Genomic DNA, 25,451 nt, shown 5'->3' with positions numbered 1-25,451 from the left:
AAAAAAAAAAAAAAGAAATGTACTCGTTATCTTGCTCATGTAATTGTAACTCCTCTGTATGACATTCTCACACACACACACAAAAATCTCATGGACTTATCTGCCTGGCTGGCTTCAAACCACAATCCTCAGATCTCAGCCTCCTGAGTAGCTAGAATTACAGGTGTGAGTCACCAATGCCAAGCTGTAAATAAACTTTTAATTATTATGTACAAGGAAAGGGTAGCAGAGTTTTTGGATAACAATGATCAATAGAACATTCTGGGCCATGTCTTCTGAGTACTTAAGTACCAACAAATTACATCAGACTACTTCCTATGTGGTTGACTGTCCAAAGTGGTGGTGGTGATGGGTGGGGGGAGGGAGGAAACAAGCAGAAAATCCAGTTACTGAATTTACTCTACTTTGAAAATATTGTCTGTTGGGAAAAAACTACCTCCAGAATGGCATTCCTATTCCTTAAGCAGGTGAATCATGGGAGAAGAAAAGCATATCCTTTCATAGAGAATAGAATGAGCTGGCTAGAGTTGGAGGAAGGGCACAGTGGTTACTTTCCTGTGCTGCAGGTGAAATGTTAGCTCTGTCCCTCAGGGTCTTGGCTTCTATAAAGTCAGCACCTTCCTGCTGACCAGACAGTGAGGTGTAACTGAACTTCCCAGTAGAGACCTCTGAACTCTGGGAGCCAGAGTGAGCTATTGCAACAGGCCTGACCTTTTCCACAGTAGTCTCTCCTGATGAAATGAGAAAGCAGGCACTTCTCAGAGGAGGAAGGTAACTCTCAGGTAATGTCTTGTCAGCCACAGTGGCCAGACCTAATACAGGGTGGGATGTGAGTAAGATGCTTTATAAGTAAGTTAATGAGACTAACCTTTGCAAACTCAGGACAATTAAGACAACAAAGGTACAGCCTTAGACTCTCTAAGGCATTCCTGGTACTATTGTCAAATTCTTTGAATAACACAATGTTTAGTAAATATGGACTAAACTCAGTCCTGCTGAAAATGGATCATATTGCAATCTGCTTAAATTAACTTTTGAAATAGTAAAAAAAATAGACAAAAACTGAAGGATATATATAATAAGATTTAAGTTGTACTTGTATAAGATAAAAATGTAAATCTCTCAATGTTTTATCCTTCTCCTCTTTCTTTCCTCTTTTTTCTAGCGGTACTGAAGTTTGAACTCAAGGCTTTGCATTTGCTAGCAGGCACTACACTGCTTGAGCCACACCTTCAGTCCAATACACTTTGGTTAATTTTGAGATAGGATGTTGCTTTTTGCCCAGGCTGGTCTAGATCATGATCGTCTTATTTTATATTTCCCACTGGAGTTGGAATAATAGATGTGTGTCATCACACCTGCTTTTTCTGTTGAAATGGAATCTCACAATCTGTTTTGCCTGGATTGGCTAAGAACCATGATTTTCCTGATCTCACCCTCCTGAGTAGCTGGAATAACAGACATGTCCGTAGCTATCGGTGGGGTTGGTAGACTCAAATTTTGTCTCAAACCACAATGTTTCTGGTCTCATCTTCCTGAGTAACTAGGATTAAAGATGTGAACCATGAATACTTGGCCTCTATCCATCCTTCTAAATATATAATTGTTCTGTTCTGTTTTTTTTTGTTGTTGTTCAGGGATATGATTCAGGGCTCTTGGCATTTTTCTTTATGACTATGGCTATACATTAAATACAGAAAGTTACTGAAGAGTAAAATATTACCTGTCAGTAAAAGTTGAAATCATGAAGGAAGAGGGACGAAACAACAAACAGAGGAGGAAATGTGGTTATATTTAAATGATTGTTTTCGAACCATGATTCTCAGATCTCAGCCTCCTGAGTAAATAAATAACTAGCTGGCTATTTTTTTTACATTTTTGTGGTGTTTTTAATAAGTTTTTTATGTGAAAACACTGTACAGAGGAGTTACAGTTACATGAGCAAGGTAATGAGTACATTTCTTATTAAGCATTGTTGCCTCCTCCTTTGTTTTTCCCCTTCCATACCTTCCCTCCCACTTCCACAACTACGCCTCCCCCAACCTAAATTGTAAAGTTTGTTGTTCAACAGTGTCTTGTACATCTCTTTGTTACAGTGGGTCAACCTGTATCCCTATTTAAACATTTTGTGTTTTTCCCTTTCCCTCCCCAAATTAGACCGACATCAAATACAGTGAAAACAGGGGTTATACCATGGGGGAGAAACATACAAAGTAGCTGGCTATTTAATAATATAATATAATAATATTTAAATAATAGCACCTGGCTATTTAAATAATTCTTTAAACAACTTAAAGTGGGATATTTCTGTTACCAAGAGTGTGAAAAGGAGTAGAGAAGAAAAGAGCATAGGGATTGGGGGGTGAGGAAAGGAAGGGAAGGAAAAGGGAGAAAAAGGTTAATAATGAAAAAAATATTTTAAAATTTCAAGCTGATGGATGGTTATATATTATGACATTAGACGTTGAGAAAATTTTCAGGGGAAACAATGATTAAATTCATGTTTGTATCTTACAAGAAATGTTACCTGCACAGTGTATTAGCAAAGGGCTCTGCCACCTCTCACTTGTCCATATGTTTTCTCCTGAAACTTTCCTACGTGTGGAGACTGGTGCAGGAGAATCCAAAGGTCAGAAGAAGCACATACACAAACAGGAGCCCCTCTAAATTGAAAGTAGATCCCAAACAATTTTGTTACAACAGTCCAAAGAAAGTTTTGTCTTTACAATTGTAATGGGGAAATGTGGACAATAGAAAAGTAAATGGGGGAAAAGAGAGAATACCAACAACCAATTGACGGGTATCCTGGAGATGAAAGATTGAATTGCAGATACCAGGAGCCCTGTGGAACAGTGTCCACTGAAGCAAAGACAGCAAGAAGTTAAGCACAGTTTGTGAAAAGCATGGCCCTCTTGTCTTCCCATGAACAGCTGAGCACTTTACATATATACAGCAGAATTCCCTTATAAATAGATACAAAGATATAGCTTTAGAGGAAATGCATTAGAATAATAAAAATGGGTTCCATTGGGAGTTTTGTTTGTTTTATGTTTTTGTTTGGTCACTGAACAATCAAATAGCAATATAGAGAAAAGTCAACCATGAAAACAGTTTTAACTTTTAAGCTTTTGTACCTACCTTTCTGTCATCCTGGGATGTCCCACCATCTTCCAATCTCCAGTTTTTCCACCAAGGATTCCTTGAGAAGCCTAGACAGAAATTCTCTGGTGGATTCTAGCTAGTGGATTCAAATTCGGTTTGCTCTGCTCATTTGCCTTCTTTGTCTTCTTCCATTCTATCTATGTCCTATTATAAACCTATCAATGCAGTAAGTGCAGCAGGACAAGTTTATACAATCTTTGATCTTCTTAAATTTCAAGATAAGATTATGGGTGTATATATGTGTACACATCTTTATATTTACCCGTTTACTTCTTTGGGGATGTGGAATTAGATTGCTCTTTGGTGCGATATTCTTTAAGAATAAAGGATTTTCTTTAGCATTTCCTTTAAGGCAATCTGTTAGCACTGAATTGTGTCTTCTTGCGGGAATATTGCCTTTTTGCCTCCCCTCCCCCCCCTGAACTCTGGACCTGGGCACTGTCCCTAAGCCCTTCAGCTCAAGGCTAGCACTCTACCACTTGAGCCACAGTGCCACTTCCGGCTTTCTGGTGGCTAACTAGAGATAAGAATCTTATGAACTTTCCTGCTGGGGCTGGCTTTGAACCACAATCCTCAGATCTTAGTTTCCTGAGTAGCTAGGATTACAGGTATGAGCCACCTGTGCCCAGCATCCTTCTTATCTTCTATAGATGGTTTCACTTGGTACAGAATTTCTTCCCCTCCTCCTCATTCTTCTTTCGTCCTGGGATTTTAATTCAGTATCTCACACTTGTTTGCTCAACTGCCATTCTACCCCTTGAACCTGAGATCCAGCCTTGTTTTTTGCCAGTTATTTGGGAGATAGAGTCTAGTGAATTTTCCTGCCTGGCTGTTCTCCAATCATGATCCTCCAGATCTCAATCTTCTGAGTAGCTAGGGTTACTGGTGAGCCACCAGTGCCTGGCTAGAATTCTTTCGTTTGTTTGTTTTTGTGGTCGTGGGCTTGAACTCTGGGCCTGAGCGCTGTCCCTCAGCTCTTCAGCTCAAGGCAAGCACTCTACCACTTGAGCTACAGCGCCACTTCTGGTTTTCTGGTGGTTTATTGGAGATAAGAGTTTCACGGACTTTCTTGCTCGGGCTGGCTTTGAACTATGATCCTCAGATCTCAGCCTCCTGAGTAGCTAGTATTACAGGCGTGAGCCACCGGCACCCGGTCTGGCTAGGATTCTTAATTGGCTTTTTCCCCCACCAGCATTAAAATACATCATGCCAGTGCTTTCTAGGATATTTTCTGATGAGAATGCAGCCATTTCACTTATTGTTGCTCCTTTCATGTGGGCATCATTTTGCTCTTACTCTCAAAGTTTCTCTCTGGCTTTGACTTTCAACAGTGTGTGTGTGTGTGTGTTACTTTAGAAGTTCCCTACATGGGTTTTTTTTTTTAACATCTTGGAATCATAAATTACAATTTGTAACCAAATTTGTGGAATTTTAGACTATTGTCTCTTACATTTTCCTGCTTTTTCTTTCTCACCTCTTTTTCTGTCGTGATTCATATAACTGGTATGTTTAACATTGTCTAATAGGTCTCTTGGGCTCTTTTAACTTTTCTTTTCTTTCCTAAATTTCTTTTCTTTATTTTTGAATTTGTTTTCAAGTTTAATTGATTTTTCTTTCTTTACCTAAAAATCTGCTGTTGAATTCTATAATAAAATTTCACTGAAGATACTGATTTTTTTTCTTGAGTCCTTAAATTTATTTAGAACTTACATAATATACCAAGGAATAACTCACTTATTATCTAGGCTTCTTCCATGAATATTTACTAAGTTAAGAAATTCTAATATTTAACTTCTACATTAATTTTCCTTTTTGAGCTGAATTTTCACGAATTTGTCTTCTCTGATTTATTTTGAACTAAAATATTCATATCTCATCCTACTGAGTAGCTAGGGTTGTAGGTGTGAACCACCATGTTTTAAAAAATATTGTTTTCATTGTTAAGCCTGAATTGCTAGTGGTCACACTAGTCCATCAATGAAGAGTCAGACATTGTGCCCAGACATTTAAGGAAATAAAACTACCATGCTCTGGTAGTGGATCTTTGTGTGTGTGCTGAACAGAACAATTAAAATTTTGGGAATTTGTAATTGCTTAACTCACTTACATCTCCTCTGCATCTGAGCACAGACTTACAGCCAATCAATGATTTGTGCAAAACTCAGACCTTCCCACTGTTTTTTTTCTGCGGGGCGGGGGTGGGGTGTGTGTGGAGAACTTGTAAAGTTTCCTCATGCTGTCTTTTTTCCCCTTATCTTCCTAATAGAATTATGCTAGTCAGTTGCTTGCCCTAACTATGATTGCAACCTCAGGCTAGCTGAGTGTTTGCTCTTCCCTTGTTTGTGTGGAACTTGGATTGTCACTGCTACAATGCTGCAGAATAGGAATCAAGACAACACACCTGGCTGTGAACACTAGTTTTCATCACCTTCTCAGCTCATACAGCCCACCCCTCACCTCCAGGCCCACCAACCTTCAACTTGGTAGAGCTACCTTACAAACTGAGGTTGATGGATGGAGGAGCTTAACCCTACCTGCTAATACATGAGTTCCATCTTTAAAAAATTAATAACACTTATTGGTGTAGTGTATGCTTTCAAGTGATTTTTTGACCTTTGTTTGAGGTTCTTCTTTTATTTGGGGTTCCTTTTAATGTTTATTTTTGGTTTTGCTGCACTAGGCTGGTCAACGTGGCTTTAAATACTCTAGGTAGCTACGGCTGGCCTTATATTTGAGATCTTCTTACCTTTACTCCCAATTGCTGGAAATGCAGGCATGTGCCACCACATGTGGCTTCTAATTGTTGTTTTGACAGTGTTTCACATTTTATCGTTGCTTTTTGGACAGAAGAATGGGTAACCCACTAATTCCATCATACTGGGAATCTTGTCTATTTTACATACCCCTTCAACTGATTCTGGTATGGAAACAAGGTTGAGACTCACTGAGCTAGTACGATTACAGGAGGACGAACCGTGATTCCACTCTATTCAATAAGCTTTTATCGAACAGTATCAAGCGCTGGACATAGTGCTGAGGAGCCACCTTTCTGCTTCAGTAGTCACAGGTAGTGGGAAAGCTAAACAGGGAAAACAACAATGCAGTAAAACTGTGAGCATGTAAGAATGAGTGACAGAGTTTGGGAGCAGATGTAGCAAAGACATTGCCTACATCACACTATTTTTCTGACATATGTTGGTAGGCTACCATAATATTTTCATAAGTAGTATAATCATTAATGTAGACTCATAGTTTATGTATGTATGAACATACTTATTCATTGGGGAACCCATGGTTATTTCCCAAAATAAATGTAAGTGTAAGAGATTAGATTTTAACTTAATATAAGTTTAATGCCTTTTAATGTTTTATTTTTATGTGGACTGTGAAGATTTTCTAACCTAAATTTAAAATTAAGGCTGACAATCAATATCAGAGTCATTATGGGCAATGTGACATAGTGTAATTATCTCCAAAGTGGGAAGTCCCAAAGAAGCTATGAGATGCAGGAAGAAATACTAGCACTTCACTTGTTTGTTTGTTTTTTAATGAATTTGAACTTTAAAATTTGCCTAACAATGGGATGCTTTTTATCAAGTGAGACCATATAATGATATATGCATATATCTTATAAATAAACATATGTAGGTGTGATAATCAATTTTTTACTAGAATACTTAATTGCAAAAGTTAGAGACTAATGGTACAGTGGAAAGAACACTAACCTGAAAAATCAAGAAGAGATGGGTGCTAATCCCAGTTCTGCTACCAATTTGGAATGTGAACATGAGGGAGTTATAAAGACTTTCATGGCTGTGGTTACTATATCTGTAAAATGAGTGGTCTGTTGAAATAAATATCCTTGAATTCTTTGTTTGCTCCGGGATTCTCTAAATGGTTTTATACTTGATTTTCCTATCAAGCATCATTATAATATTATATATACAGAAGGTTGGACTTTTTTCCTCTCAGTGTTTCAATAAGATGAAAATATGTGTCTCACTTCCTGGAATATTTCTGGAGAGTGCTTTCTGAACCTTGGCTATGTCCTTTCTCTCTGGTATTGCTAGCCATAATGGTAGGTAGATTCATAGGCACACACACCAATCAATCCTTACTTATGACTTAATTTCATTGCTTTTATCACTTAAAATTCAGAAAGTTTCAAGATTTAAAAAGAATATTAAATATTAATTTTTTTGTTTGTTTTCCAATCTTGAGGCTTGAATTTGGGGCCTGGGCATTGTTCCTGAACTCAAGGCTAGTGTTATAACACTGAGCTACAGCACCACTTTCAGATTTCTGGTGGTTAATTAGAGACAAATGTCTCACAGATTATTCTGCCAGGGTTGGTTTTGAACCATGATCCTGTGATCAGCCTTCCGAGTAGCTATGATTACAGGTATGAGTCACCAGTGCTTGGCTTAAATGCTGTTTTAATAGGTAAGAGATCTTCATAGATGCATATATACCAAATTTAGTATATAAACATACACTAAATATATTACTATATTCTACAAAATAAAATTTGTTTCAAATTTAGATGCAACTAAAACTCCAGAGGTTAATAAATTCTTCCTTAGTTTTTTAGGTTCAAAGAAATTTTAAATCTATGTATCTTATTTACTCACTTAAAATATATCAACTTTAAAATTTGACAGTGTAAAATGCTTGACTTCAGTGTTCACAAAGCATGACAAAACAGACTACTGATGATTTTTCAGCTCTTTAAAGCTTTGTGTTTCTGTACTTTAGTTTTGTCTTCTGGCTTCAATAAATAATTCAGAATTACTAAATCATATATTCACATGGTGTTTTGACATCTACACTTTTATTAGAAATCAAAAGGTTACTGGGCATCGTTTCCCAGCCTAGTTACTTAGGAGGTAGAGGTAGGGGGATTGCAGTTTTAGGTCAGCCCAGGCAAAAAGAAGTTCACAAGATTCCATCTTAAGCAATGGCAAGATGAAGTGGCTGGAGATTGTCACCCTAGTTAGGGGGATCAAAGCTAAGGCTGGTCTAGGAATAAGGTGAGAACCTTCCTTGAAAATAATCAAGTAAACAGGGACTGGAAGCATGGTTCAAGTGGTAAAGCCTGGGTTAATCCCTAATATCACAAAATAATAAAAAATTTAAAAAATAAAAATAATGCTTTACTTGTGCATGGTGATGCACACTTGTAATCCTAACATACACACAGACATACACATATACACAAACACACACACATGAAGTTTAAAGAAATTTTAGAAATAATAGCAAAGATGAATGTCTTGTATTCTATAATAATATTGCATAATACATACCATCACAATACATTTTATGAAGTCTTTTTCAAGATAAAATATGGAATGGAAGCTAATGGTGGTGCCATAAATCTTTAGCAGAAAATTTAACTATTAAAAGTCAGCTGCTCTGATTTAGCTTGAAAATGGAATCATAACCTTCTGAACAGGTTTGGTTTAATAAATGTACCATCTTGATTTATGTTAAAGGAAAAAAGGAGCATTGCAGCATAAAGAATGACAAATCCTAACTATTTTGATGTCACCAGAAATCAGTTTAAACAATTAGTTTGAAAATTTAGTTTATGAGCATATGACTGTAGACACAGACTAAAGTAGAAAGTATATGGCAAAAACAAAAAAAAAATAGACGGGGAAATTTAGCTGCTCTCCAAATAGGAAAGCAATGAAATACTTCCAGTCATGAATAGTTTTGTTTTGGTGGTAATGGAATAAAGGGGTGAAGGAAAATAGCACCTTAAACTTAGACTTGTATAAGCACAGCCTGTACTTTGTGACCTGCTTGGTATATAGACATTTTGCTGCTGTCCAGAACAGCCAGCCAGGAACACATTTCACTCTGGCTTCCAATTGGTAACCAATCCACAAGCTTACCTTCAAGGTCCTAACCTTTCGGTTAATGCTGATGATAGAAAATGAGCTTCATGCTCCCCCCCGGACTGGTATAGAAGGAGAAGTAGCTTGCCATTCCATGTGACCATGGCAGAAGATAAAAGACAGTAGTCCACCCTGTACCTACAGGCCTGGAACCCCTGTGTCCTCTAGAAATCCTTCAAACCCTTAACAGTTCTGTGTTGTACCATTTGTCTTCTTGCATTATTATCTATCCTTTTTGAATTATGTTTATTTCTGGCTTGTGTTTTGCTTTTATTTACTTTAGAAAATTTTATTAGCATGAATAATGGGTGGCATTGTAACATTTACAGACACGCGTGATATACTGTGAGGAAAATATCTTTTCTATCAAAGTAGTTTGCTTCCTTTCTGTTAATCTTGAAAGAATTGTTTTTCTGAAGGGTTCCTGCTTTAGCCAGGTGACTTAGCCCTTGTGAATTACATTTTAGTTACCTGCATCCTTTTCCTGAGCACTTTAAGACTACCTGTTAAAAGCTCCTTGAAGTTTAGTTGCATCCTGTAATTAAGCCACATTCTTTTGCACATTGTGAACCTGAGCTTAACCAATGGGAGCAGGGGGCAGGGCCTGCTGGGCTAGGGATAAAAAAGGAGCAGCCTGCCTGCTCAGGGTGCTAGCTTGCCAGATTTTTGGCTAGTGGCCCACCTTTCTGCAGAAGTAAACTTTGCCTTACTGAGTTCCTCTTGAGTTGGTGTCCTTATTCCCACATGTCACCCCAATGCCCCCAGCTATTTCTAACATGTACTTTGATCAAATTCACCCCATCTAGATTACTTTTAACCCTCCACCTTTTTTTTTATAGTTTTAGTGGGTCTCATTATGCTATTTTCATTTATAAGATACTTGTAACATACTTACCTTGTCACTCTTTTCTTTCCCCTCCCCTCCCATTCTCAAAGGTAAATTAGAGCAGCTGACTTTTAAGTTTGAAGTTGAATTTTATGCTAAAGATGTATGGCACTATCGTTAACTTACATTCCATTTTATCTCGAAAAGACTTCTTGAAAAAAGGTATAGCTTGAAAAAGATATGGTACATATCATATAGTATTATTTAGGAAATAAAATTTCCAAGCTCTTGGTTTACTTATCTGTTTTTGAGATAAGGTTTCAAAATATAGACGATGGCTATATATCCCAGGCTGGCTATGAACTCACTGTTAGCCCAGCTGACCTTGAATTCATAGAATGCAGACTGGCCTTGAACTTAATATGTACTCCAGACTGGAACAAACTAATGGTCGTCCTGCTTCATCCCAACGCCGCCACACTCCCCACACCCCACCCCCTGCCAAATGCTGGGATCACATGTATGTAAACTCCAAACTGTTCCCCCTTTATGATCCTGTCGTTTTTTTTAGGTCTAGATTCTGCATATGAGGGAAAATTTGATTTTTTATCTTTCTGAGCTTGGCTTATCTTGCTTAATGTGATGATTCACCTCCCATCCGTTTCCCTATAAACAGCACAATTTAGTTCTTTACTGCTACTCCATTTTATGTAGGCATCACATTTTCTTTATTCAATCAAGCATCTAGACTGATTTCATACTTGGCTAAAGTATTCCATACTTATGAATAATGCTGCCAAAGACATAAGTGTGCAGGCATCTCTGATGTATATTGACTCCTATTTCTTGATACATACCAAGAGTGGTATGGCTGAATCATATGGTAGTCCTATTCTTAGTTTCTTCATTAACTCCATACTGATTTTCATAGTGACTACACTAATTTCCATTCCCACCACAATGTATAAAGCTTCTTTCACCAGAATCCTTGCCAGCATTGCTATTGTTGTCATCTCTTTTCTTGATAATGGTCATTCTGACTGGAGTGAGAATGGGGTTTTTATTTGCATGTGCTCTGTTCCTCCTTGTATTAGTTATATGATGAGGTTCATATGTTTACATTGTATTCCAATCAATTTCACTCAGTTGATCACACTCTCTGCTTCCTACCCCTTGTATTCTGCTCTTTGTATAGGCAATGTTTGCTTTTCCAAATATTTTTCAAAGAATAAGTAATAATTGTAATTTGAATGGTTTGTTTCAACTGCAGCTTGACTTTTCTCATGTCATAGTGCTCACACATTTTACCTTCCCTTCAGTCAGGAAGTTCCCAAACAGGTTCCTATTAGCATTCTTCAATGTCCTTCCATTTCTGTGCCCCCCTTTACTCTCCCAAAGTCAGATAAATGGAAAAAAAAAACCAAGACAGTTGAGATCTTTCTAACCCTACGTTAGTTCTAAAGTAAGGAGTAATAATAACATTAGGGATCTAAGACTTTAGAAAAACTTTCCCAGATTAAATCTTTCTTTAGCTAATATTTTAAATGCACTTTTGGTTGTTGTGTAATGTTACAGGTCTTTTTTTCAGACTTACAGATACCAGTCTGCTGTTGGAAGATTACTCATCCAAGTTGAGCCCTAAAATAAAGAGAGCCAAGCACAGCCTTCTGTCTGGAGAGGAGAAAGAAAACTTAGCAAGCAACTACATGGTGCCTATATTCTCTGGACGGTGTGTGTGCTTTTTCTTCCTGCCTTTGATTAATAGAAGTGGGGGGAATAGATGATAGCAGCAAACATTTATTGAACTCATTATGTAGCAGTTGAGAAAGATCTTAGGAAGCTTGGAGTCCTTTCCTGTTCAGAAATTACACAGGATACTGGAAAAGAATGATCAGGATGTAATGCTACTTGTATGTATAGTAGAAATGGGAAATAAAGCCTTGGATGTCTGTGGCTCAATACTATGTATAGTCAATACAGGTGGAGTAAAAAAAAAAGCTCCAAAACTGTACAATGAAAGTAAAAGAAGACTATTAGGGTATGGAAAAGGAAAGGGGGAGAGGGAAATAGGACATGCATATGGTCACAGTACATTGTATATGTGTGCGAAAATGTCACCCTCTACTGCATGTGATTAATGTGAGCCTTGTTGCCATATATCTAAAATAAAAGTGATATTGTTTACCTCATGTTTTCTCAGTTATCTTTAAGTAGTTGTACAAAGGAGTTGCCATTTAACAAAGCAGCTTATGAATATAGTGCATCTTGATCAATGTCACCCCTTTTAACATTCTCACTCATCCCTCCCAGTTCACCCCTTCCCTTACTTTTCTTAATTTCATATTATATTTACTGAATTCTTGATTGTATTCTCTCCCACTTCTTCTCTTCATTTGCCTACTCCTCTCCCCTTGACCCTTTCAAGTACCCATTTCCTGGTGTTTATTTTGTTGAACTTTGACTTTGCTGAAATATGGTAGATTCAACAAATAGTATAATTCTTTAGAAAGGCAAAGTAAAAATTTACAGGTCTTTTTTGGTATGTGGCTGAAATAAGAAAAAAATGATTGTGAAAAAAATCCCAGAATACAGTAGAAATTATTTCAGTCATTATTTTTGGGGGGGGGCGGAGGGGGTCCGGTCTTGGGGCCTGAACTCCAGGCGTGGGCGCTGTCCCTCAGCTCTTCAGCTCAAGGTTAGTGCTCTACCACTTGAGCCACAGCACCACTTCTGGCTTTTTTCTTTTTTGCTTATGTGGTGCTGAGGAATCGAACCCAGGGCCTCATGCATGCAAGGCAAGCGCTTTACCACTGAGCCACCTTTCCAGCCCTCAGTCATTATTATTACCAGAGGAAAACCATTTCCTTAACACAAAGAATCAGCATCTGATTTGCCAGGTTTTTGAGGTGTGTGTGTGTGTGTGTGTGTGTGTGTGTGTGTGTGTGTGTGTGTGTTAATAGCAGCGTTTCTTTGGGCACAGGACACTGGGTCTGAGGTCTGCTACCTCAAGCTTAGTCAAATTAGGCAGCTTTATTACTGCCATTCACAGCATCCACATTTTACTTCTGTGTTTTAGTCAAGTGCATGTCAGTGGAATTACAGATACAGAAGAAGAAAGAATTAAAGAAGCTGCTGCTTACATAGCCCAGAGGAATCTTCTTGCTAGTGAGGAAGGACTTATGACCTCCAAACAATCTACAACATCCAAGCAGTCCAAGGTCTCCAAGCAGGCCACATCCACCTTTCAACAGGAAGAAACTTTTGAAAAGAAGTCAAGGAAAGTTGCAGTGCGAGAAAAGGCAGAACAGCTCTCACTGAGAAAAACAGTAAGAAAAGATCATTCAATTCTGCTTTCAAAAGTGGAAATGCATGTAACAAATTGTATGTGTGCATGAGTATGTAGATTAATTTATTTCAAATGAAGAAATATGTGGTCTTATGGGGAGACAAAGCTAAAGAAAATGAAGAGAAAGACCTCCAAATGGGGAAGCCTAAGAAAGGCAAACTTATTTTTAAACTCTATGAAATTTCAGTTTAAAAAAATTAATATTTTCTGAAGCTTAAGAAATCTATCTTACAAATATTGCTCCATCTTAGAATGTTAAGTGTTAAATAGCAACATCTTTTTTTTTTAATATGTTTTCAATCTTGAAGTACTTGTACAATGGGGTTTCACTTTAACCTGTCTATGTGTACAATGTATCTTGAGCAGTCACTCTTTTTATCATCCTAGCCTACATTGACCCTATCCCCAACTACCTCTGTATTTTTTGGGGGGGGGTCCAGTCATGGGGCCTGAACTCTGGGCCTGAGCGCTGTCTCTCAGCTCTTCAGCTCAAGGCTAGCGCTCTACCACTTGAGCCACAGCGCCACTTCCGGCTTTTTTCTTTTTGCTTATATGGTGCTGAGGAATCGAACCCAGGGCCTCTGGCATGCAAGGCATGCGCTCTACCACTGAGCCACCTTCCCAGGCCTACCTCTGTTTTTAAAATCAGGGGGTGGAATGCAAAAACAAACTTCCAAATGGAAAAATGAGAAGTTTGGCATCGACATACTATTTTAGCACCACAAATGACTTTGATTGGGTAGTATTTTGATAACCTGTTTGCTTTTTCAGTTAGAGGAAACCCAGGCATATCATGGAAAACTGAATGAAGACCATCTTCTGCATGCTCCTGAGTTTATCATTAAACCTCGTTCACACACAGTTTGGGAAAAAGAGAATGTAAAAATACATTGTTCTGTAGCAGGCTGGCCAGAGCCTCACCTCACATGGTAGGTCTTCTTCATGAAAATGAATAGAATTGGTTACAAAAAGTTGAGTTTAACTCTAGTTAAAATATACTGAACAGCCAGGTACCAGAGGCTCACATCTGTAATCCTAGCAACTCTGAAGGTCAAGATCTGAGGATCATGATTCAAAGCCAGCTAGGAAAGTACAATTAACCAACCCAAACTAGCCAGAAGTGGAGCTGTGGCTCAAGTGAGCAACAGTCTTGAGTAAAATAGCTTAAAGCACTGTGCAGGCCCCTCAGTTCAAGCCCAGGACTAATATATATAGAATATATATTATACATACTAATAAATATATAGAATATATCTTGAATATGTATATTGAACTATAAAATCTTTTTGAGGTTCTTGAGTTTGAAAATTAAAGGGTGAAAAGCACTTCAGTGCTTAGAGGGTGATTCCCTCAAGCCTTATGCAAAGTTCCAGTTACTGGGATTCCCTTTCTATCAAGTTCTTCTAAGAAGGACAGGCCAAGCACAGAGAGTCTCACCTTGCAAAGCAAAGAAATACTAAAACAGAACCAGAGAACAACTAAGAAAATAGTTAATAATCTGCTGGGAGCAAGATTTGTCCTTGAATAGCCTAAAATTTTATCATCAGTGTTATAACTGACATTTAGCAATGGCAGTAAACAGGGTTAGATCCAGGTTTGAGGGCATGAAACTTCTACACTGTGGTGACACTGCAAAAAAATATAAGATTAGGACAGAGTACACGGACTCTTATATCTGTAAGGGACTCACGCTGAGAAGGGACTGAAACTAGTCTCATTCACTTCCAGATAAAGCCACATTTGGAAGCCTTTTCTATAGAGCATTAGCTGGGGCTCTGATTCACTTTGCAACACTGGTATAGGACATGCACTCTTCAGTAAGCATCTTTTCTCTCAAAGAACAGGGAACCCAAGCAAGAACCAAGCTCTTGGTGGTTACTTCCTTGTCATTTCTTCCTTTATGATACCCAAATGCAGCTTCCTGTGTCTGAAACTAAATATAAGTAGGAAAGAAATACTGGTCATCTCAAACAAAAAGAGGATAAAAGGTGGAAGTTTGTGATAAAACTTTCTGTAGTCACACTACTATTATGCACTGTTACTCATAGCAGTTAATCCCGGAGCCACATCTTTCAAAGACCCGCATGCTTGGGGGTTGGTTCCCTCAACACCCTTGCCAAGAAAGTTAGGGCTCCAAGTTTCCACTGGACACTCTTAGGTCATGAGTGTCCCTGAAATCTAATAAATAATATAAACATGCAGTGGAACATGTGAGATTCTGCCAGTCCCATGGTTGCTGACTAAATCTATTTAGTCAGTGGAACCTAGAGGTTATCCAGAGAGTGCTGAATGGCTGAAGCAGAAATCACTCATGCAGGCCAGGAGCAGAGTATGTGTGGAACACTGGCCTATGCCCAACTCATTCCAAAAGCAGAAGGAAGCCTGTTTATGTGTTAGGTCCAATAGAAAAGTGAGTTGCAGAGTTTGCTGTTGTAATACCATAGTGACCAATCAGCCATCCTGGAGGGGTGCTTTGTCAACGCAGATGTATGTAGTGGAAAAACCAAATTTAATAGGCTATGTTGTGTAATAACTTGTATAATAATACATTGGTTGAACTGGTAAGAACTTAAGAAGAGCAGGTGACTCTGAAGGAGGAAATTGATACAAGGAGATAGATTCCAGGAAGGAGATTATTTACTATATAGCATTTCCATTTTCTGCTTCTTCATATTTTCTAGGTAATTCAAGTATATTACCTAGTCAAAAATCAAATATTATATGAAATAAAGAAGAAAAAATTATCTTTTAAGAGAGAGAATTATTTGGATTTTTCCCTATTAAAAAAAAAAGAGATGTTGGTGGCTCTGGTAATACCTATGCAGGAGGCAAAGATATAAGGACTGTAGTTCAAAGCCAGCCTGAGCAGGGAAGTTCATGAGACTCCTATCTCCAATTACCCACCCAAAAGCAGAAAGTGGAACTGTTGCTCATGTGGTAAAGTGCTAGCAGTTAGCAAAAAAGCTCAAGGACAGTGCCCAGGCTCTTAGTTCAAGCCCCAGGACCAGAAAATAAACAAACAAACAAATAAACAAATAAATGACAGCTTTAAAGTAGATTTTAGGCCTCAAGCCTGGATCAAATTTTCAATGGAAATCTTTATTGTCACCTTCAAGGAGAGGCAGGAAAACTCATTGGAGCAATGTAAGAGTTAGAGAGTAACAGGCATTACCTCCCTCTTCCATATCATGTTTTCAGATCTGGCCTATAATATTAGACAAGATGTGTTTGGGCTTCCTTACCATGACGTCAAAGCCATTATCCAATAAACATTTGGAGAAATTTGTCATGATAAAAATTTCAAAACCTAAGAATAAAATAGCACAGAAAGTATTTCTTAAGAAATTTGTAAAGCACATCTATTTTGCAAATTATGAAATTTATTATTTCTCTCATAGGATCATGTGCATTGAGTATATTTACAAGATTAGGACTATTTACATATAGTTAAACTTAACAGTCACTAATGTTAATATCATAAGAAAACAGGCTGTACTTAAAAGAACTAACAAAGACTATTTATAAATTATTATCATTTTCCAACATAAGGATTTAGGATTCTATCTTTCTATCTGTCTGTCTTTCTGTCTGTCTGTCTGTCTATCCATATATCTATCTGATTCTAAAATCTAACCTAATGGGATAGATCTTTCTCTCTCTCTCTCTCAATAATTGGTTTTTGAGGTGGATCACAGCTATTTATTCAGGATTTAAGTTGACTTCTAAGCAGCCATCCCATGACTAGTGAGATTCGATATGTTGACGATCATTTGGGCATACATTATTCACTGATAGAAAAAAAAATGATCACAAAACCTTTTTGCTTTGGCCATATTTTACACTGTCAAGGAGGTTTTGCTATAACCTCATTATCAAAGCCAGCCCACTAGCTAAACTGACATTTGTATGGGAGGACTAAGTGTGTGCTTTACATAAATGAATTTAAAAAGTCACTGGATGGCAAAGTATTGTTCATGGTCGAAATGTTCATGGTATGCCAAAAACTTATCTCTAGTAATTCATAAATTACATGAGAATAGGAAGGGAAAGGGTGTTCATATGAATATTTACAAATATTTAAAAATCCTTTGATAAATATTCCTTAGGTATAGATTATTCTCCAAATCTGTTGATGACTGACTACTGTAGAATTTCCCTTCTCAGAAGCAACAAGCTGTGAAGTATATACAAACCAGGCCAAAAATCCGTTTCTTCCCAGTCTTAACACTAAGGCAGCTGATCTTATTGGAACTCAAACCTGAACATCTCATAAGTAAAATTTCTGGGAGGATAGAAGGACATTTGACTCTTTTCTAGCACTTTAAGCAAGAATTTCTTCCTCTGATTATCTAGAGTTCCAGAGGAGAGACTAAATGCTTTGCAGCCAGTGTTATGTGCGTATCTTATTTAAATCTGGTTCCTTTGCCAGGTGGCCACATTAGCAGTGATGTTTCATTAGGGGAAAGCATCAAGGTGCTAAGTCGAGTAGTCCTGGAAGACGAGGGGAGTGAAATAATCATAGGAGCTGCAAAATACCCTTTTAACTCTAACTTTATGGAGGTATGAACAGCATTGTTGACCTAAAGCCAAAGTAGATGTTTGATCAATCAGCACATGCCACAGCATGTCATGTCATGTGCTAAGAGGAACTACTGAAAACCCTCCAAGATGAAAAACTAGAGCAAGAGGAAACTTCTGAATGTGAAATGACCAAACTAAGCCAATCTAATCAGAGAGCATGCAATGAACATGTTCTACTCGGCCATCCACCAAAATGGGGAAATTTTGAGACCAGTAGCAGCCAGTAGCCATCTCTGATCAACTAGTATTGCTTGCTTAGAGCCTCTGTGTTGAGATAGCTGGTTGAGACCACTTCTGTGCTGGCAGGAAACAGTACGGTACCAACCAGCAATACCTTCTGTGGGTGGTAGTAAGGTTATACAGCTAACACCTGTTATGCAACTGTGATTGTCAAGCTAAGACAACCCTCTTCTTCCAGATCTGAGGGGAAGCAAGACTCAGTAAGCCTCAACTTACTTTCTTCCTCATTTAAAGTCATCCAGGGACTGAATGATTTAGCTCAGTGGTAGCATATGCATGACCCTGTGTTCAATCCCTAGCATCACAAGAAAACAAAAATAAATAGGAAAAAAATCATTCATATCATGAAGCATGTTTATCAGAGCTTCAGTCCTCCAGTGGGAAAAATTATGAATCTACAATTATCTACTGCATTATACAATTATTCTTCTTAATTTAACCAGCTCTACATTCTTATATTTGCCTATGGTTCATCCTTCCTCAGGAGTATGAATGGAAGTCAGTATGTATCATTCAAGGGGCTGTCAACATAGTAGAAGAGATGCAAAACCACTCATAATTCTGATAAATGTTGTACTTAGCAATTTAAACCAATCAGTACCACTGACTTAGAGGTGGGAACAGTTACATTTTGTGGGATTTTTAAGGAGATGCTTATTGAAGAAGTAAAATTTGGTCTGAATCTTGAAGAATAAGTTGGTACTTTACAGGTGGAAAAGGAGATTGAGACATTAAAAAAAATTATAGAAAGCAATATTATTTAGCAACTGTATTAATTTTACATTGAAGTATCAAAATTCTTCCAGCTAGGTAACTTGTTTAAAAAAATAAGTTTAGTTAGCTCTCAATTTTAGAGGCTGAAAGTTCCAATAGCATGGTGCCAGCTCTGGTGACAGCCCCAGTGGTAACTTTGCCAAATTTTTTGCAAATAGGAATACATGCAAGAGGAGGAAGTCACATAGTGTGACACAGAAATCCAGAGAGCAGTAATGAGGACCCAGGCTTTACCCACTTTCTTGGAACTAAGCAGGGGCCTAAAGAAGTATTTGATACTTGCTGAGAGTGGTACTCAATGATCCAATAACCTTGCACCTCTTAAAGGTTCTAGCACTTCCTAATACCACCACTATTTGGACCAAGTTCCAATCCATGAATCCATGTAGGGAAAAAACTCTAAACTACAATGAGAACATAGGATGTGTGGGGGGGGGTAGGGGGAGGAAGGGAAGAAAGGAACAAAGACTGAAACTGAGAGACTGAGACCGATATTCTTCCTCTCCCTTTCCACCACTTTCTTTGCTTCCAAACCTACGTATAGTCATTTTCAAAAATTGAAGAAATAAAATGAAGCTAGATAGAAAATGATTGAAAAATGGAAATGACATGTGAACCAAGTGCCAGACTTCCTGGTTTCAAATCCTGTCTCAGCTACTTCTGGCCATGTGACCAGAACAAGTCATTTAACCTCTCTCTATCTAGAAGAAATGTTAAAGAAAATTTCAGCTCTCGTGGTGGTTATGAGGATTGAATTTGCGATACGATAGATACACAAAGCACTCTGAATTTTCCATCACTTGTGGTCAGTTGTGCTATGTATGCCCATGGAGTAAGGTGTTGGAAAGGGAAGCAAAGGAAACCAGCTTCTTGTTTGGGCAGAAAATGGTTTAAGTAAGTTAAATCTGGACCATAGACTCTGGCTATTGAGAACATGGGGACCACTTCAGATCCAGACATCTGTTTCAGGGAGAGGCTCTTCTGTTTGACCCACTTACTGAAGGCTGAGAGGCCTAACCACAAATGAATGGAGCAGTCAGAAGAAGGAGCCCTTTATTTATTTCTAGCCAGAAGTTTTGTTTCACACTATATAAATTCTTCCAATACAAATGCACAGTTGTTTATGACACAGAATAAATCACTTGAATGAGATGGTTTTTCCATACAGTGACATTGTTCTTACCAATAATATGCAAGAATGTTAGCAGGAGGAGTGTTTTGCTTTCATTCTATACAAACAGTCAACAACAAAACCCTCAACACAAAGACTTTCTGTTATGTCAGCTTTAGTCAAATCTTTTTTCAGCTTTTTTGTTGTACAATATATGTGCACTTGAAAGCATATATTTTAATATGATTATAAAATTGTGATCCATTTTTATATCTAAACACCCTCAATTAACCAACTTTTAAATCAAGATGCTAAAAGACAAAAAATATAGTTGGTCATGATAAATTATACAGGACTCTAGATATTCACATAGTGAGGTATTCTTAGGAGAGGATCACAAAGCCTCAATAGCTATGTGCATATGATCATATATAACGGTATATATAGAAATGAACACCAAGAAATGGAAACAAGAGTTTCTTTGTTATTTTTGTTTTTGTTTTTTTCTCCTTTGTTGCTGTTTTTGTTTTCTGTACCTTTTGTCTTGTTAGTAAGTTTATATGTTTTGGGAAGAGTAGGGGGAACATAGAAATGGTAAGACAGACAGTAAATAAATGCAGTAGTGATACTCACTTGACACTACGTTGAAAATTAACTATACAACTGTTGAGGGAGGGAGGGAGAGAAGGAAAATCTAGGAAAGAGCAAGGGAAAGGGCGATGCTATTCAAAAAGAAATGTACTCATTGCCTGACTTATATAACTGTAACCCCTCTGTACATCACCTTTACACTAACAATTTTTTTTAAAAAGAAACCAAACATTATGAGTACCCCAGACACCTCCTTCCCTTCACCACCCTGTGAAATCACTGTTTTGACTTCCAGCAGGAATTAGTAAGGAATTATTACCTATGTACTCATTCATAAGTAAGATTTTCATTAACACCAAGTAAATGAAATACATCCATATTGTGAATGATTCATACCTTTCATAGAAGATTAATGGAAGAAGGGAGTGCACTGCCACTAAAAGTTTTATTGTATTGCTAGTGTAGTTTATTTAAACTAATTTAATTTGTACTTATTGGATAGCTGCTGCTGTTATCCTCAGAGACCCATTTACAGGTGTGCCTGCAAGAACAAAAATTGTGTGAATTTAATCGTAAAGTTATTATTTGAAGTTATACCCTTCAATCTATTTTGTTTCTGTTATCTCATAGGTATAAAAATCAAGTGCCAATAAATGTGCATGCGAACCCTGGGAAGTATATTATTGGAAGTCGATATGGAATGCACACTCTGGAGATTAACGAGTAAGAGAACAGCAGTGTCTATGTGTGCTGCCCAACAGTGGCACAGGGAAGCACAGTTCATAGACACTCTCCCTTTTTCCAGCCTGGTCTCCACAGGAACGTTTATATGCATTTCTTCTGTGGGTGCACACCCACAAGGTGATGTGCAGGACAAATCCTTCCACTTCACACTACCTCCCAAAGTGATCTGATATTTTAATTTAGTTAAAGATGATCAGAATTTTTTTTAATTCTTTTTCATCATTCTATAGACTTGAGAATTTTTCTTAGCAATCAAGAAGAAAATTAAGTCACCTAAATAGGCATTTCTAGTTAGTTTTCCTTTGGAGTTCCAAAGCAACATCATCATTGTATTATTTTGCTTCTACGCCATAAATGTTGTGGAGACTGGGGTGGGTGTCACTGTAAGTAGGCTGGACTTGGAGATAATATTCTTTCCTTCAGCTCACCAGGAATTATGGACAACAATATGCTTTGTCAGTCTGTATATACAAAAGGTGGGACTGAACTGGGATTTCCAAAGCCAAATGTGGAAATCAAACCCATATCAAAATTTCCAAATCTTCAAAGTCTTATAGTATCTCTCAAGATTATTTTGAAATCTAAACTTAGTTATGTAGATAAAAATATTAAGCAAGCTCCATTTTTACCTCATATAATACCCTGGTGAGCTGAAATGTTTATTTTTCTTTTTAATGGAGCATTCAATTCTCAAGAAACTTAGAGTTGTCCCCTCTCCCCCCCGCCTCATATCAAAGGAGTTGGCCCAGATGACACTGGGCTTCACACAGCCCACAGACTCTGTGACACTGATTAAAGTCACACCATGTCTGTCAGTAAGGAGTAGAGAACATATGGTTGCCTTCAAAATTAAATGGCTGTGCAAATGCAATTGTATTTACCATCCTGGAGTCTTATTGATGTCTGTAAAGTTACATCAAGTTATAAATTTTGTCATAAATGCAACCAAATCCTGAGAAACAAGAACAAGGGTACAAGTGTGATTAAACACAACATAGCATGCTCTGAAATCAGCCTGCTCTTCTCTCGGTGAGATCATTCCATTTTTTATATGACAGACTGGTTTCTGCATAATAACTTGGAGGAACATGGCCAATCTTGCACTATACAGTGTGCTAAAACTGAATATTTGAAGAATTTAAGCATAACTTATTTACTTTTGTTTTGAGATTAGAACACTACAGGTCAGACCAATCTGGCTCAGATATACACGGGAGAATCTATAATAACAGGGTACTTCTTTATCTTCCCTGTCCTACTGATGTTCCCAGACTGAAACTCTCCTCTAAGGACAGAAAGCAGGCCACAGGGAGGCCTCTGCTGTGCCTCCAGAAATGTTACCTGTCACAGAGGTGCATGGTTGGTCATTTTCTCCTCCCCAAACAAATTTGACAAGTTTATTATAGTATTGTTCACTGTAATGTATAAACTTAGTCCTATGTTGACATTTTTTGTTATATATTTTCAGTGAACCCAGGCCAGGGTCACAGTAGATGATAGGCATTCTCCCATTTTACAGCTCATTTGAAAGTGCAATAGATCAACTTGAACTATATAACATCTCAGAGGTACTCGGTCAGAGACAGGAGCCTTATCAAGAGTTACAAAGAGACCAGGCACATGACTCATGCCTATAATCCTAGCTACTCAGAAGGCTGAGATCTAAGAATTGTGGTTCAAAGCCAATCCAGGCAGGAAAAGTCTGCAAGAGTCTTTATTTCCAATTAACCACCAGAAAACTGGCAGTGGAGCCGTGGCTCAAAGTGGTTGAGCTTTAGCCTTGAGTGCAAAGCTCAGGGACAGTGCCCAGGCTGAGTTCAAGCCCCACAACTGACCAAAAAAAAAAAAGTTACAAAGAGCCATGGGCTAGCCACTGCATTGGAGTCTACTGTGTTAGCAAAGAATTCCTGGATAAAACAGCCAGTAACAAAAGACAGTCACCACAATGGCCATTCATTTCCATGTATTCTTTCAGATGTGACTTTGAAGACACAGCTCAGTACCGGGCATCGGCGATGAATGTTAAAGGAGAGCTTTCAGCCTATGCTTCAGTTGTGGTAAAGAGTAGGTTTGCCATATTGGTTTTACTCAAAGTGTATTTTGAAAAGTTTCCCATTGCTTGAAAAGAATAACCAATCACAAAGCAGCTCACATGTATTGCTCTTTTTTTTTTTTTTTTAAATAGGATATAAGGGAGAGTTTGATGAGACTCGCTTCCATGCTGGCGCTTCCACCATGCCTCTCAGCTGTAAGTTTAACAGTGTATTTGCTAAAAGTCACCATAGTAAGTTCTTCTATAGTGCTAAAATTAATGCAAACCATATGTGTCATGACATTATATATGTCATTACAGTGTATATAAGGGTAGATAAACTACATACTACTTACCTATGGCTAGTGATTGTTGTTTTTAGATGCTTTGGTTACTATTTTCTTTCTGTATTAAATTGCCTTGTTCTTGTTTTATGAAAACTGAGATGTGATGGGTTAAAAATAGCTAATGCATTCGTATCTTACTGTGTTAAACTAAGAAATGTCATATACAAAACTGGATAAAGATTTAAGCAAACATGCACACGCATGCATACAAGCATACAGAGATAAATGTCTAGGTCAGCAATGCTTTTTTGAGAAATTGTGTCTGGCCTCCTTTATCATTCCCATACCCCATCCAGTTGGGGTTAAGTGTTCCTAGTGAGGCCGTGGCACCTTTTTGAATATATATGACATGGGCCATTGTTAACTGTCAGTCTTTTCTACTTGTCCACGAGCCACTTGAAGGTAAGACTGAATTTTTCTTATCTGAATCTTGGTACCAGACACAAAATGCATATTTGAGAATGAATGGATATTTGATAGAAAATGAAGTAATAATTGTATTGGCTTTAAAAGTGCTATTTATTTCAGTCAGTCATGGGGGCTTGAACTTGGAACCTGGCACTGTCCTTTTTTTTTTTGTGAACATACTGTACAGAGGGGTTACAATTACATGGACAAGATAATGAGTACATTTCTTATCAAGCATTGCAGCCTCCTCCTTTGTTTACCCTTCACATCCCTTCCCAGCCTCCCCCTGCCCCCCCTACTCAACCCTCCCCCCCACCAAAGTTGTAAAGTTCGTTTTCGATATGACATCTTGTACTTCTCATTGTTGCAACGGGTCCACCTGTATCCCTAAACGACTTGTTTTTCCCCTTCTCCTCCACAGATTATACCGACATCAAATATAGTGAAAACAGGTGTTATACTGTGGGGGAGGGACATACAAAGCAACAAAGAACTAATCTTATAAATACGTTAGAAACAAATGCATGAAAGAAAAAAAACATTTAAATACATATCTAAGGGTTCATTTTCCTAACATCACATTATCTGACCTTTTCTGCTTGACTCATACATATTATACTAGATATTGCAAATAAGGTAAACCATGGTAACTATGTTTCTTTGGGCTTGGCTTACTTAACTTAATAGAATTTTTTTCAAGCCTTTCCATTTCCTTTTTTTTTTTGTCGGTCGTGGGGCTTGAACTCTGGGCCTGGGCGCTGTCCCTCAGCTCTTCAGCTCAATGCTAGCACTCTACCACTTGAGCTACAGCGCTACTTTCGGTTTTCTGGTGGTTTATTAGAGATAGGAGTCTCATGGTCTCTCCTGCCCGGGCTGGCTTTGAACCGCGATCCTCAGATCTCAGCCTCCTGAGTAGCTAGGATTACAGGCATGAGCCACCCGCACCCAACTAAAAAGTATAATTTAAACTGAAGTAAAAATGTGATTAATTAACAAACTATTAGGATAGCCTAGCGGTGATAATTTGCAACTTTATAAACCTTAACCATTTTATGCATCAGAACTTCTCTATATTTAGAATTAAAATCTTTGTTGTCTATGAAATAATCATATGCTTACCCTGGTCAGACTGAAAAGAGAAGGAAGTCCAAATTTACTTTCCATGCATTGAATAAGGAATGGTGGTTTTGAAAATGGTTGATGAAGATCCTCTCTCATGAGATGGTCTTCAACTGTTTCATTCGGTGTTTGTAGATGGCTTATCCCTTGACTTTATAGAATGGTTCCTAACTCGAATATTCCTGGTTATAATCATTGGTATCAAGCCTACAAGTGGGAAATGATGACAGATGGAAGTGAGGGAGGTGCTCATCCCAAATGGTGTCC

The 25,451-nt window shown here is 37.9% G+C and overlaps 1 protein-coding gene across 1 annotated transcript in view; it reads left to right on the top strand.

Moving 5' to 3' along the window:
- Myom1 (myomesin 1) overlaps positions 1 to 25,451 on the top strand; it is a 125,009-nt gene that overhangs the window by 11,222 nt on the left and 88,336 nt on the right. The window contains exons 2-7 of the mRNA XM_013027158.1: positions 11,480 to 11,620; positions 12,968 to 13,217; positions 14,009 to 14,166; positions 21,165 to 21,257; positions 23,254 to 23,342; positions 23,464 to 23,526. Of these exons, the coding sequence (XP_012882612.1) occupies positions 11,480 to 11,620; positions 12,968 to 13,217; positions 14,009 to 14,166; positions 21,165 to 21,257; positions 23,254 to 23,342; positions 23,464 to 23,526 (794 nt within the window). The remainder of the gene's footprint in view (positions 1 to 11,479; positions 11,621 to 12,967; positions 13,218 to 14,008; positions 14,167 to 21,164; positions 21,258 to 23,253; positions 23,343 to 23,463; positions 23,527 to 25,451) is intronic.

This window comes from Dipodomys ordii, unplaced genomic scaffold (assembly GCF_000151885.1).
Source record: "Dipodomys ordii isolate 6190 unplaced genomic scaffold, Dord_2.0 Scaffold100, whole genome shotgun sequence".
Lineage (NCBI taxonomy): Eukaryota > Metazoa > Chordata > Mammalia > Rodentia > Heteromyidae > Dipodomys > Dipodomys ordii.
Note: the sequence above shows the minus strand (reverse complement) of the source record. Positions and strands in the feature narration are given on the sequence as shown.